Source organism: Cydia strobilella, chromosome 2, assembly GCF_947568885.1.
Source record: "Cydia strobilella chromosome 2, ilCydStro3.1, whole genome shotgun sequence".
NCBI classification, from domain to species: Eukaryota; Metazoa; Arthropoda; class Insecta; order Lepidoptera; family Tortricidae; genus Cydia; species Cydia strobilella.
Genome location: NC_086042.1, coordinates 28,715,545 through 28,732,041, shown reverse-complemented (window position 1 = coordinate 28,732,041; position 16,497 = coordinate 28,715,545). Strand labels below are relative to the sequence as shown.

The 16,497-nt window shown below is 38.9% G+C and overlaps 1 protein-coding gene across 1 annotated transcript in view; it reads left to right on the top strand.

The window, feature by feature from the left end:
* LOC134755156 (protein madd-4) overlaps window positions 1–16,497 on the top strand; it is a 504,570-nt gene that overhangs the window by 441,469 nt on the left and 46,604 nt on the right. The window contains exon 8 of the mRNA XM_063691660.1: window positions 4,681–4,825. Coding sequence (XP_063547730.1) covers window positions 4,681–4,825 — 145 coding nt within the window. The remainder of the gene's footprint in view (window positions 1–4,680; window positions 4,826–16,497) is intronic.

Here is a 16,497-nt window from a genome sequence, read left to right as displayed (position 1 = left end):
GTGCTGAAGCTCGATCTTCCGGAAAAATATGTAGTATTTCATACTTAAGTGTCCCGGCGGAAGTTTGTTCGCTCTTTATATCATTTTTGCTGATACATTCAGACTGTAACAGAGAATTGTTCAGAAAGATAACATCTCGATATCAGCGTATTGCTTCTTTTATCATCAATATCATCATCATCTTCCTCTCGTTGGCCGACTTTTTGCCACGGCTCATGAGAGCCGGGGGTCCGCTTGGCAAGTAATCCGAATAATTGGCGTAGGCAATTTTTAACGAAAGCTACTGGCATTTGACCTTTCAACCCAGACTAACTTCGTCTTAAGGATGACTCATGTTAGACCGGGCCGTGTTCGGGCCGGAGCTTTCGGCGCTTACTTTTCTATGACATGACAGGTGATCACGTGGTGCTTTCCATAGAAAACGAAGCGCCGGAAGCTCCGGCCCGGACACGGCCCGGTCTAACGTGAGTCATTCTTTATTGGGATTAATCCGGTCTCCTCACCATGTTTTCCTTCACCGCAAAGCAATTGATACATGATTTCCAAAACCTCCAGACCCAGACTGCACTAGCCGGGTATTAAGACGACAGATTCACAAAACAGTTGCTGTTCTCCCGAACGCGAATTTTTTTAACAATCCTACTTTCTACTGATCTGCCGTCGGGAAGTTTCCAAAATCGTTAAATTTCCACATGATTTTTTTTTTGGAAATATCTCATATTTTTGTATTGGAATCGAAGTTATCCATTTCTAAAATAAAGTTTCCTTTGTTTCTGTGAAATTTCCGAGAACTTTCCCAACTTCCCGCAACTTGCCCATCTGTACAAACAGCAACACTCATAACTGTCGGTGGACCTTACGCCTTTTGTAATAAGATTTACGAACTGTCAGTTAACAGTGTGGGCGATGGTACTACTATCTACGTCGAAAAAACCCTGGCAGTGTTCATTCTACAGCCGAAGCGTTCGAAAGGGGAAATTCATCAGAAACCGCACAGGCACAGTGGCCATTCTGAAAATACCATAGACGATGATAAAATGTATTTAGTGATACCTGACAAAAACGACAAAGGCTTCTTATCCCAACAGGATCAAGTAAGTGCTTTTGTGACTTCGGGTCTAATGTATGCAGGATTTCGAGAGCCGATCGAGAAATAATGTTCCGAGACTGTTTGTGTTTATCTATTGTTAATCGTTTCTTGGGACCGCCGACGTGTTATACTTAAAGCAAATATTTAAAAAACTAACACACAGTAGGTAGGTACAAACCACATACATACTATACATATTATCTAATCTACCTATCTCGATAAATTGTGAAATACAGAAAATTGTGAAGACTGAAAATACAACAGAAGAAAAATTAAAAAAAAATATTCTTGTGTAATTTTTGCACATGTCAAATTATGACCCAACAATAAGTCAGCGTATATAACAGAGTATGTTTCCCCTAAACTTAAAAAAATAGTTCAAAATAAAATATAAATACATTTAAACTGTAAAATGATTAGACCAATTTATTGAAATCCGGCCACAGAATTGGAGCGGCATTTGAACTAGAAGTCAGAAGATATTGATGTTGATGTACCTACGAGTAAACAGGACTGAGAGAACTTAATATCGAAAAAAGATCAGAGTTTAAACTTTAAACATCGCTCCTGTAGATAAATGAACGAGACAAGTTCTAAAAGCTCGTCATAAATAAAACACTCGCAGCCAACTCTGAGCAAACAGAGATGTAGAATGCGTCAGAACAGCTAACGCTAAATCACGCGAGACGTGACGAATGGCGTGCTATGGAAACAGAGGGAACACTTAGAGATGTGAGAGGTAACCTTGAACAGTTCCCGACGCGCGGTGACGCCCACAACTATAATACTAGGCGAAGAGGCGAACTGCGTCCACCACGTACGCGTCTAGCTAAGTCTAAAAAGTGTCTCCACTCAATAGGCCCTAACCACATACCCTTAGAGATTAAAAGTGCTACTGGTAAAAGAGGTTTCGTGAATAAACTTAAGGCTAAACTTATGTCTGAAGCGTACTACTCTGTTGACGAATTTTTTGACGGCGTGCACTCTTGAACTGGTTCACAATCCCAAGCTATAGAAATATAAAATAAGAATTTAACTAACCATGATTATGTGATATGATATACTTATATGAACTTACTGTAATCATTTAAACCTATAAATAATAAATTTTAAATAATAATTGTACCTACCCGACATAATTATCTTATACCTAATATTATATTCATACTGATGTGTTTTGCTATGTAACTTAGATGTAAATAGTTGTAAATATGAAATACTGTATTTGACATGTAAAACTATGTTTTATAAAGGAATAAATGAATGAATGAAAGATGTGTTTTGAAAAGAAAAAAATGTGAAAAAACAAAGGAAGTACCACAGTGTTGCAGGTGTCCATAGGCGACGATAATTACTTACCACAAGGCGATTTGTCTGCTTGACTGTCTCTTATATCATAAACAAGTTTTTGGCAAAAATTTCATTTTTGGTACAAAATTTTTTTGCTGACTGTACATTTCTTTCCACAAGCAACTTATACTTATCGAGACAATTCTAAAAACCCAAAACACAATTAGGTTGCGTTGTTTTATCACAGAGTTTCTATGGCTACCTCCTGTCTCCATCATCAGATCAGCTCGATGGTACCATAATATTGCATTGCCACCCGACTTACGCTTCATTGGAAGTTGGGAAGTAGGTCAAATTTAACTTGCAAGATTTGACCCAAACAAATATACATTCATAGTTATAAGTTAAATTAAACTATTAACTGTGTACATTGTGGTACGAGTAAGTATGTTTATATACTATTATATGCCCATTGCCGAAATGATGATATCCGTAGTAGAACTAGGGTCACCGACATAGCTCGCAGAATTGCAAACCTTAAGTGGCAGTGGGCGGGGCACATTGCTCGCAGAACTGATGGCCGGTGGGGCCGGAAGGTTCTGGAGTGGCGTCCGCGTACCGGAAGACGAACTGCCGGTAGGCCTCCAACGAGATGGAGCGACGACCTGGTGAAGGTCGCGGGAATTCGGTGGTTGCGAGCGGCACAGGATCGGTCGGAGTGGCGAGCCTTGGGGGAGGCCTATGTCCAGCAGTGGACGTCTATCGGCTGACATGATGATGATAATGATGATATGCCGATTTAAAGTAAAGCATCAGTACTATCATGTTGTAACACCTAAATGGTGATGTCGTTATCATATATAAAAACTATTTAAGCACAAATACCCATTGGGGAGTAAAGTTGGCACATTTTACGGTATCATTAAAAGCACTCTCTGTCGTAACAAGCTGTGATACCGCTGGATTGCTTATAGCATATTCATGCGGCGACTTAGTGAGGTGACGTAGTAATAAATGTGTCCAAATATCCGTTTCCCGTGTGTGGGTGAACTTTGTCATAGACTTGATAGTTATTAGTAGGGCAGTTTCAGGTGATAATGTGGACACGCTGGACAAAAGCACCAATTTTTTTTCAGGTACTTGTTAGGTCCATTGATAGGAACCAACTCCTCCGTCGGTCATATTTAATTTTATGGCGGCCATTTTGAATTATACGTATATCATTAATATCTCGAGTTCTAAATAACGTAGAATCACAAACGTAGTGTACACAATAATTATATTGTATAATAAATAAATCAATATTAAAGGACATTCTTACACAGATTGACTAAGTCTCACGGTAAGCCCGAGGAGGCTTGTGTTATGGGTACTCAGACAACGATATATGTAATATATAAATACTTAAATACATAGAAAACACCCATGACTCAGGAACAAATATCTGTGCTCATCACACAAATAAATGCCCTTACCGGGATTCGAACCCAGGACCATCGGCTTCACAGGCAGGGTCACTACGCACTAGGCCAGACCGGTCGTCATTAATAATGGTGTTTCCATCGGAGGATGCGTAGCGACTAGAGGGATGTGTTTGTTAACGCATTGGCTACGAACATTATCGTAGCGCTACGCTCGTAGCAGTCGTAGCCGATCCCAGCGTTTTCCCTCGCTTCTCTTTGTAGAGGAAAGCGACTTCGGACAGGGAGGAATTCCCGGCACTCAATGTATCAAGAACCAAGAAACATTTGATTGAATTTAAACATTTGATTCTTGATTCAATAAAAATTCGACTAGAGCTGCGCTGAGCGAGAATAGGTACAAAATCATCCCTCGCTTCGCATCCTTGCATATCTCTGGTGGAAACGTAGCTTTAGTTTGTAGCAAAAATGTCATTTTTTTAAATACTTATTTACTGCTGACTTTGTTTACAGCAAAACGAACCAAGCCGCCGCCATTCAATCAAAGTTACGCTCTCATTTTAAAACGTCATTATGACATAATTATGGACATGAATCACATGAACATTCAAGTAACTAATTTATAATATCTTTGCCTGGCACTAGTTTTCGTTACAAATCGTTTCGTTTTCGTTTTTCGTATACAAATAGTCAAATAGTTCTTTCCCTATGACCTATGAGAAGAAGTAGAAGACGAGTGTTCACAAAACTTACCAAACCTTTTTTGAATTTTGTCCCTTATTAATAAACACAGATATCAAAATGACAGATCAGGACAAACAATTTTCAACGGTTTGTTAGATTATGACATATGAATAACGCCATAATTCTTGTCCCCAGCGCGTCGGCTGCGACCTGCGCGTAGGCAGCACGCGCCGCGTCGACGAGTGCGGCGTCTGCGGCGGCGACGGGTCCTCCTGCTCAAGGCCACGGTACCACTGGCTCGCTACCCCGGGATCCCTATGCTCTGCGACGTGTGGTGGAGGTATGTTTGATCCTTGTTGACAGGGTGTTGTCTGCGGCGGCGACGGGTCCTCCTGCTCAAGGCCACGGTACCACTGGCTCGCTACCCCGGGATCCCTATGCTCTGCGACGTGTGGTGGAGGTATGTTTGATCCTTGTTGACAGGGTGTTGTCTGCGGCGGCGACGGGTCCTCCTGCTCAAGGCCACGGTACCACTGGCTCGCTACCCCGGGATCCCTATGCTCTGCGACGTGTGGTGGAGGTATGTTTGATCCTTGTTGACAGGGTGTTGTCTGCGGCGGCGACGGGTCCTCCTGCTCAAGGCCACGGTACCACTGGCTCGCTACCCCGGGATCCCTATGCTCTGCGACGTGTGGTGGAGGTATGTTTGATCCTTGTTGACAGGGTGTTGTCTGCGGCGGCGACGGGTCCTCCTGCTCAAGGCCACGGTACCACTGGCTCGCTACCCCGGGATCCCTATGCTCTGCGACGTGTGGTGGAGGTATGTTTGATCCTTGTTAACAGGGTGTTGTCTGCGGCGGCGACGGGTCCTCCTGCTCAAGGCCACGGTACCACTGGCTCGCTACCCCGGGATCCCTATGCTCTGCGACGTGTGGTGGAGGTATGTTTGATCCTTGTTGACAGGGTGTTGTCTGCGGCGGCGACGGGTCCTCCTGCTCAAGGCCACGGTACCACTGGCTCGCTACCCCGGGATCCCTATGCTCTGCGACGTGTGGTGGAGGTATGTTTGATCCTTGTTGGCAGGGTGTTGTCTGCGGCGGCGACGGGTCCTCCTGCTCAAGGCCACGGTACCACTGGCTCGCTACCCCGGGATCCCTATGCTCTGCGACGTGTGGTGGAGGTATGTTTGATCCTTGTTAACAGGGTGTTGTCTGCGGCGGCGACGGGTCCTCCTGCTCAAGGCCACGGTACCACTGGCTCGCTACCCCAGGATCCCTATGCTCTGTGACGTGTGGTGGAGGTTAGTTTTGTGTGTTCGTCAATAGGTGATGGTCCTTTTGCGCAAGCCCGAGATACCACACTGGCTCGCTACCCCAGGATCCCTGTGTAGTGCTACATGTGGTGGATTTAACTGGCTCGCTGCCCGAGATCCTTGTGTTCTGCGACTTTTAGTGGAGGTATGTGTGCCAAAAAAACTAAGCATATCTTTTACTAGGCGATGATATAAATATGTTTTTTATATCACTAACGACCCGACCCGGCTCCGCACGGGTAGATCAACTAATTTACACAAAACCTTTACAAATTATACATATAAACCTTCCTCTTCCTCTATCTATTAAAAAAACCGCATAAAATCCGTTGTATAGTTTTAAAGATCTAAGCATACATAGGGACAGACGGACAGACAGCAGAAAACTACTTTGTTTTATACTATGTTAGTGATTTAACGCATTGAGTGCCGGGAACCCGCTCAGAAAAGACATATTTCCTTTCCGGCTGAATCCGGCCGCAATACAGTTTTGGTTTAACAACCCATTCCTTTCATTCAAATGATAATGAACCCTTTAAAGCTTTGAATCTAGTTTCATGACCTAACAGGCTAGGTTTACATCAATTTAGTAGGTCTAAAACGTTCGTACACCTGTACCCTTTCTACTTGCAACAAAGGGAACTATAAAGTGCATTGGGATTATTACCAGTCATTGGACTCGAAAGTCACAAGTTATGAAATTTCCTTGAGACATGATGGCGTTATTGTATTAAATAGATACATCGTTCAACCCTTTATTAAAATATTGTTCTTATATATATAACACTCTCGCGTTCTGAACACATATTTAATTACACGAACGGGTCTACCGGGATTTAATTTCATTGTTTTTACCTTAAATCCCGACGTTTCAGCTAAGTTGCACCAGCTGTGGTCACGGAAAGAATGACAATGAAAAAAAAAACAGAATATTTCAAAAATCTAAAATATTATTTTAATTCTAAGGTGACATATTATAAGAACAATATTTAATAATTCGAACGGGTCTAGTTTATTTTAGATTTTTGAAATATGCCTGTTTTTTTTTTATAAACGGGGTAATTCTTTCGTGGGGTAATTTCCAATAAATAATGATTCTTATGTAATTTTCAGTTAAGATAAGTAAGACGTGGGATAATTCTTATATCCACTAGGGGCCCAGAGGCCTATAAAAAGAACTTCCATTCCATCAAGAAAAATCAGGATTTTATGATCGTGGCAAGTATATATTGTGAAAAACACACAAATGGAACGATGGAAAGCGTCTAGTGTTTTTTTTTTGAAATTTTGAACATACATTTAACTAAGAACTTAACAACCCCTCCATTACAATCAGGCGATCCGTTTACTCGTTAGCTTTCTATATCATAAACAACAAATCAATTGTTTTATTAAACTATTTAACCCTGGGAACTTTACTTGGTCACTTTTTCTTTAGGATACCTATGTCTTCTATTTTAGTTTATAATTTAATTTATCTCGATTCCGAATAACCCCAACGCACCTTACCCTTTCCAACAAAAGCCTGACATCCATTCATCACCCGCACCTAATTAACAATTGAAACGATGAAGGCCCGGGTCAGGAGATAATCTTTGAGAGATTACCATGTACTTACAAGAATACATAGACCGTACAAGATAGTTGCATAATTTAAAAGGTTCTTGAAGTTGACGACCAATTATTGAAATTTTTAATAAGCAGAAACGTCTGCGAAGGATGCAATTACCCAGGTAGCAAAGTGATGTCAGCGACGTCATAATGACGTAAAGGACGTAACAATGATGTATAAATGCTACCTAGGTAAGTTTGGAATAAATTTAAAAGTGGAAAATTACTGTCTTGGGTGAGATTTGGACTCACGGCCTCTGGATCGATGCTCCAGCGCTCTGCCAACTGAGCCACCAAGACCTCATCCATAGCCAGCGAATCTTTCCACCATATGGGTCTAGGGGAACCTAGCGACAGTTTCACCGTATGTCCTAAAAATCTTCCTTCTTCTTTCCTTGAGTTACGAAATAGTATGGCATTTTCGTAACTCAATGGAAATTTCTATAGGTATTTTTTTGGGACAACTTGTGATTTCACCCAGAATGAGGAATTTTCAAAGTTTATCAAAATCTAAAAAGAAGTACAAGTAGAAGTACAAGAAGTACGTGATTCTGAGTGGAAATAACACAAAAAATCTAAAATGCAAGTTATGGTTACAACTTTAAATACTGCAGGAAGCAAAATGTGGAACATTTTCCAACGGGAAATCGTCGTAGAAACATTCTAAGTTAGAATTTCTAACCACTTTCGCGATTACTACAGCGCAGTGAACTCTAGATCTAGTAACATCGTACATTATTAACTAACAATTTGTAAGAATTACTGCAAAGAAATAGGGTTACAAGTCGGTTGAGAGCGTTTCTGTCACTTAGTTTTCAATGATTTCGCCAAAGTAAGGACTATAATCACGAAGATTTTCTTACATTTCCTATCTCTATCGCACACGCGTATTTATGTTGCTGTCCCGCCGATTATCCCGCTGCCAATGCCACTGTGCAAGTGCGAGCAGTTTACATTTATTAGTAATCATTCTCTCTTCTTGATAGTTCCCTCACTGCTAAACGCGAGTCCTTATGATCGTGTTGACCAGTTGTCGCCATCGGTTACGTTCAGTCGCCTGGTGTACTTCAGTGCTGACGGTCATATTCAGCTGTTGGATCTGGTCTGACCATCGAATGGGGCCACATGTAATGTACTGTATTTACCTCAGTATATCATACGATGTAATGTATTTCCAACGATTCGCCAACACAAACATCACGCGGTACGTCCGGCTCTGCTCACGGTATAATATCGACTGACTCTAACTGTCAGTGACGTCACCATGACGTAAGCGCTCGAAGCGTCAATACACTACATCCCTTCCTTTGTTTATTTTTCAAGAACCAAGTTAATCATAACAATACATAATTACATACCCAACGTTCTATGAATGTTCTATGTACCATTGCCTTGGGTGGACACTCCGATATATATCTCGGACTTCGGACTTACCCCCTTTGGGACTTTTGTAATCTTCAATTTCTCTACTGTATTGTCGATAGCTCCTGATAGCTCGAGGTCTTTTATCCTCCTGTGACCATAAGTTTTTCAAGGTTATCCGCGCCTCTGCGCGCAACATGGCCGAAATATCTCACAACGCGCTGCGTAATAATTACTCGTAACGAATTCTTAGTAATTTTGTAAGTAATTTTGTATCTTACGAATTATAAATTTAATTTTATCAAAATCTTTACATCTATAGGTACATTAGGTTTCACATTACGTTTTTCCTATACTTCCATTAAACAAAACAAAAGAAATTTATTAAAAACCCATTGCTGTTCGCAATCTGTGCACTGTGCGACGGTCAAGGGTTGCCAACATCGCCTCAGTGGGATCTAATCGAAAACGCTCGGGCCGTTTTTAATTTGCTCCAGTGAGGGCAGGTAAGTGCCGTTGAGGTTAGGAAATAAATACAATGAGGATATAAAACAGAGACTTACACGTATTTTCTGGATCAGTGGAGAAATTTGTGCGAGGCCTTTGCCCAGCAGTGGGACATGACAGGCTACAAATACTTAATAAGAGATCCTTTGTTTGACATAATTCAACGTCATTCACCCGTTTTAATATTTTTAATATTCCTTCACATTCACCAGCGTAGTTTTGTACCTACTATTAGGAATACAGATATTAACACAATTAGAAATTCAAAATATAACTATCTAAGTATCTAATATTGTCTTCGGTTACCGCGATAGTTACTCATGAAATAAAACTATGAAAACGGATTATATCGCGTATATTGAATTTATAATACATCCCGACGTTTCGAACCCTTTACAGCGTTCGTGGTCAACGGGTGACTGAGGAAAAATTACAAAGTGCAAAAATACCCACATACTAAAATAATGAACAATCATTGACTATAAACTTTAAGGCTGGTTGTACATGCAAAATCGGTTCATAAGGCTAGTTATACACTACAATTTAGTAAACATACAATCTTGCTCTCCTCGTACGAGAACCGACGAGACTTACGTCATCTTCGGAAACGTGTATCGACCATGTTGCAAGTAATGTCGAAGATGGAATAGCAGCGATTCATGATTTGGGCTTATCTGACCACACGGCGCAATCATTCCTTGTTCCAATACAGAAACGCCGTTTTCCACCAGCAAAGTGGTGGTATGAGTACAGAAGGGACTATTGCCAGGAAAATCAAAATAAATTTAGCGAATGTCTGTCTTCTTTATCTTTTGTCGAATTGTTTAGTGAATATGATGCCAATCAAGCTTTTAATGTATTTTATGATCAATTTTTACTATTGTACAACTTATGTTTTCCTTTACTCAAAGTCAAAGTGTTTAAAAAAAATCAACAAACGTAGGGCTTACAAAGGGCAGCAGGAAATGTTGTCACACAAAAAGACAATTGTATTTAAAAAGCCGTTATTCTAAAAGCACTAAAATTATGTACAAAAACTATTCTCGATGTTTGAAGAAATGTATGACTTCGTATCTTAAGCGCCAAAATTTAAATTATATAAGTAAAACTAATAATCCATGTAAAGCGGTTTGGCAGGTAATAAAAAAATATACTACATCTGATGTAAACTCCCACACTATCGATAGGTTATTATTTGATGGATCAGAAGTCACAGAACCGCAACAAATTGCTGAATTTTTTAACAATTACTTTATCAATATTGTCAAAGATAATTGTTCTCCTAATGTTGGATCATCGGACTTCATCCAAATCGAAAATGTGGAATCCAGCATATTTTTAAACCCTGTCAACGCTACTGAGCTAGTGAAGATAGTAAAAACGCTTAAAAATTCCAAGGCCGTAGGTTTTGACGGTGTACGCACTGATATTATCAAGAACAACATTTCTTGTATTGCTGATGCGCTAACATTTATAATAAACATGTCGCTAAATCAAGGCGTGTTCCCTGACAACTTAAAAAAATCGGTGGTTAAACCTTTACATAAAAAAGGTCCCAAATATTCGCCGGAAAATTACAGGCCGATTACTCTAATCCCAATTTTCTCTAAAATTCTTGAGAAAGTTATGTTTAATAGATTTAGTCACTTTCTGGATACTCAGAATATTATTAATGATGAACAAAACGGCTTTAGACGACGCAGAAGTACAGCTCTTGCGGCCTTCAAGTTGATTAAACGAGTGATGGAATGTGTGGATAATAACCTACCTGTAACTACACTTTTCATGGACATGACTAAAGCGTTTGACTTTGTGTGTCACAAACGGTTGCTTTTAAAGTTATATAAGTACGGAATTCGTGGTCCGGCACTAAACTGGATTAAGACATATCTGTGAAATAGAGCACAATGTGTCCAGACTCTAAAATATTGCCCTCTCAGCAAAAGTGTTGTGACATACGAATCGTCATTCATTGAAAACTTATATGGTGTACCGCAGGGGAGTATTTTGGGACCGCTCTTATTTATAATTTACATAAATGATTTGCCTAATGTGTTATCAAATGAGTGCATCCTCTTTGCTGATGACACTACTATAATCATAGAAGGAAATGATCTTACTACTTATAATTATAACATAAATACGGCTTTAGCGCAAGCAATACACTGGTTAAGAATGAATAATTTACAAGTAAATGTTTCTAAAACAAAATTTATGCAATTTTGTACGTTTCGTAGTAATACTTTTCAATTGGATGTAAATTATGATGGAGCATCTATCGAAGAAGTGTCGCAAATTAAGTTTTTGGGGATAACCTTGGATAATTACTGTGATTGGAAGGCTCATTTAGAAAACCTATGCTCCAAAATAAACAAATTTGTCTTTGCTCTTAGAAAGGTTCGTCAGGTTGTATCTTTGCAAGCGGCAATTATGTCATACAATGGGTACATAGACTCTGCTTTACGATACGGAATTATTATATGGGGTAACTCCGTTGATAAGCCAGATTTGTTTTTAATTCAAAAGCGCTGTGTAAGAGCCTTATTTGGACTTAAACAAGAAGACTCGTGTCGTCCTTATTTCATTAAATATCGCGTTTTAACTTTATATAGTCTGTACATCTTAGAGACATGTTTATTTGTTTATAAGCACATAAATATGTTTAAACAGGTTCAGGCAATGTCTTCTAGAATGGTAAGAAGTCAATATGAACACAAGCTATATAAGCCCTATGTAAGACTGAAGTTATCCTCCAGAAATTGCTTCATGATGTGCATTGACATTTATAATAAATTGTCCGATAATTTTAAGATATTAGACATCAAACAATTTAAAAGTTCAGTTCAGGATTGGCTTATAAACAAATGTTTTTATAGTTTAAGAGAATACATGGACATTGAACCCACATAATTATTATATATTTTTTATTATTTAGCGGTATTCTTAATATTAATTTATTTTGACATTTTATAATTAGTTTTTATTAATAGAGTAATAAGTATATACAAGCGTGTACACCTGTAAAGGTAGTGTTCAGTGAAACTATGTTGTAATATGCAATATTGTATCTGCTATTGTAACCTGAATTACCATACGCAATAAATAAATACAAATAAATACAAAGGGTTCGAAACGTCGGGATGTATTATACATTCAATATTCGCGATATAATCCGTTTTCAGTTTTATTTCATATTTAGATATCTTGATATTTGATACTTAGGTATCAACAAATTCTGATAATGTATTTAGGCCATAGGTACTCTAACCTACATAACACAGACTAGACCCGGTAATAGCAGTTTCCCAATATTAATTAACAGTAAACATCGTTCTAATTAAAACGCATTACACTGTGGCTTTAATTGTTTACTCTGTCTACTTATTAGACGACTAATAGAAGTTAGACAGGCGTGATTTATACCGGGTGTGGCCTGTAACAGAAGCAAAATATTAAACTGTAGGCTGCACCCCTCAACCTGACCAATATTTGTTCAACGATTTTTAAAAATAACGTGTTTTTGATTTTTAGTACACTTTAGTTTATTCTAAGACGCAAGGTATTACAAATTTTGTTATGATTAAGGCGTGACAAGCAACGCACTTAAAAATGTGGGTGCTGAAAAAAAAAGGTTAGCTCAAGTAATGTTTATTGCCGTCCATTGTTTTTGTGACGATCGGCGTTTGCAAAGTAAGATAAGGAATCCAAAATGCATCCTAATTGATTATCTTTATGGGGAGGAGAAGCTTAGCCTAAACAACAACTAACAACTGTCCTTATACCTATTGTTTGTCTCATTACCTGTTTTTATCCTTTTCATTATTAACATAAAAAAATCCTAAATGCATCGTAATTGGTTAACTCTATGGGAGGCGGAGTTTAGCTCGCTCGTATGTATAGAGGTAATTTTTTTCTGAAATGGTTCACCGGGAATGTCCTCGATTGTACATTGAAGATAATATTTAATTTGTACGAAAAATAAGAAGACTAAAGACTTCATAATTTTTAAGTTTTTATTTTTTTTATTTATTTATTAAAAAAAAAAAAAACAGAACTAGGTATACAATATTTTCGCCAAACTGAAGACAGTTCTGTTTGTTGGCGAATAGTGCGCTCTCACTTTTATGTGTACTTTCTTGAGTTTCTTGAACTACATACAGAGTACAGAACAAACTATAGTTATCTACTTACTAGGTTTACTTATTATTTATTTATTAATTAACATTTAAGTTTAAGGCTAAACTTCTTAAGAATAATAGTTATAGTTAGTTAGTTTTGAACAAAAGTGTCATTGTTTGAGGTGTGCAATCTATGTTTTATTTATTTACTCGTGATACAGGGCACACCCGGTATCTTCTCTTCTTCTTCTTCTTTTCCTGTTACCCCCTGCTGGGGTGTAGGGCTCGAATCTTGTTTTTCCATTGACTACGGTCTTGGGCAGATTGGGTAACCTCCTCCCACCCCATCCCCAATACACCCAGCTCTTGCTCCACAGAACGACGCCAAGTGGATTTAGGGCGACCACGTTTCCGCTTGCCGGGCATCTTCCAGGTCAGGGCCACTTTTATGATGGGCCACACCCGGTATACTATAATATTTAAATACCCTTTTTAGATCTTCAGAGGATAGTGGACGACCGTCTCCATACAAACGTAGTCCACTGCTTGCTCTCTGGATATTGACTTTTTTCTATAGGTAGAGCTAACTTTTACTAAGTAAGATTTTGCTTGGAGCCCTTACTAATATAATTTGTTGTAAAACTTGTTTTGTAAAAACTTGTAACAATTAGCCCCCGTCTTAATATAAGGCTTGCTTAGTCTTCTTCTTCTCTAAATAGCCTTATCCCATTTCACTTGGGGTCGGCTCTCCTCGTCCTTGTTCGCCAGACACGTCGGTTCTGGGTCGTCGAGTTATTTACTTGGGCTTTCTTCAGGTCACTGTTGATAACGGATGTCCAAGTCAGGGGGGGTCTGCCGCGCTTCTTCTGGCCGGTACTGGTACTGGTGCTTGCTTAGTGTTTTGCCACAAATATAAAAAAAGTGCGTGCGCGTAATCTTTATGCTCGATTGAAGTAAAACTTCTTTGACGTTTATCGCTATGTTAGCACTTTCACGTGTGTCCTATTGTGCGTGTGTCACTACTGACCGTTAATTCCACCAGAAAAAGAATCTGAGTTACCCTCTTGTCGCATCTAAAGAAGTTTTATTCAAAAACAATAGGTGATTAAATTCCTCCAACTGACTGCTCTCCTGAAACCGATCAAAACATAGCGCCTTTCAGCTTTGCGCATCCTTTCAGCACAGGTGTACTCCTAATTACAGAGATCCATCGTATGCTGAAATTAGCCTGCGTTCCAATTAAACGTTGTGATTGGATATCGGTTTTTTCAGCATAATCAGTGAAACATCAGGCTTTTAACATTGTACTTTTTTTACTTATAAATTCAAACATGAAAGCTGACGCGAAAAATTTAATAAAATATTACTTAGCCACTTCATGTTAGAAAAAATTAGGACGGATACACCATAAACGGACGACGTAAATTTTATGGCATATATTTCACTTGATAGTCTAAAAATTTAATTAAAAATAATTAACGATATCAATGTATGCCGTAGACCGTGCGCTAAAATGCTAAAACTACCCCAGGTAGCATTTATACGTCATTATGACATCCGCGACGTCATTATGACTTCATAATGACGTCATTATTACGTCATTATGACTACATAATGACGTCATTATTACGTCATTATGACGTCGCTGGCGTCACTGCTACCTGGGACCCAACCGGACGGACCTTTTGAAAGAGAATCAATTAGAGGACGTTAATTATTCAGCAGTGCGATTACACCGGATGCTAATTCTTATCGGATCTTCCGACCTAATTAGGATTGGGGAGAGCAAACTGGCAGATAGATAAAAATAATCACTAGGCGGTTTAATTTAAGCACTCAGGCTAATTCGAAAGTTCACTGACATCAGAATTATATTTGAATCATGTTATTTAGTTATCGTTGGTCTCCACGCGCATACATGTACGGACAAGTACAACTGAAATTCACGACTATTGAATGACATCAGTTAGATGTCATTCTGATAGTAGTGTGTGTAATTTAAGAAGCGTAAATAAGTAAGTACTGTATCTTAGCAGAATGAATGTGGAAAAAATTTCTTCTCAACTTCTCTTCGTTATTCCGACATTACTATTTTTATGCTCCAATCCTCTTTAACCGACTTTACAAACGTGATGTTTCTCGATATTCTCTATTCTTTGGGATCTTTGTGTTATGAAGGTGTTTTGGTAGGTACTTCTTTTTCACAGTTGTTCTAATTGTCATCGATTAAGGAGCCGATGACGGAATCAAGCCTGGACAGATTGAAGAAACCCTTGATATTCTTGACTACGATCTTGACCTTGGTATTGACCTTTTTGAAGTATCTCGTACTGATAAGGATCATTAATTAATGACATATAAAATTACTCAACAAGTTCCTTATTATTTAACAGTTTGAGTGAAAAATCCGACATTTCAATTGTTGCTAGTCTTACCCAGATCGGCTTCTATTTATTAATAGTAAAACAATTTAATTCCCCACCTCATTTAAGACAAGAGACTACCATAAATTAAACAGTAAAAGATCGTATATCATTCAGCAGAGCTTTCTAAGTATCACTATTAATAGTTATTATAGTTAACATTTCCGAAATCGCCAAAAACCTTCATCCCTCCGCTACGCCCGTCTGCCCTCAGCCGGAGACAAAAGGAATCCAGTCTGATTTATCGTGGCCCTTCCCTAACGGAGGTCTGATGTTATAAATTAACCTCCAACCGAGCAATTAACTATGTTGATGTATCGATGGGGAATCAAAATTTCAGATTTGTGGCTGTTGTGCCAGATACAATGTGGCAGAAGATAATCCAATTTATTGTTAATTCGAAGTATTGAACTGATTTTCACGAAATTTAGTACGCGTAAAGTACGATTCAAATGCATCGTGTACTTTTAATACGACCGCATATTCTAAGAGTAGTTGGGGTTGGCCTAAAGCAAAGGGGGTGCAAAAAAAGATTTTTTTTAGTAGGTACAATAACATGTCTGTTCTGTTTGATCGCGATCATCGCGGTCAACCTAACACACTCCTCCTCGCTTCGCTCGTCGTCGCACCTATCTTGTCTCTGTTACTTAAATTTACTGTTCCAAATGATTGATTCTAA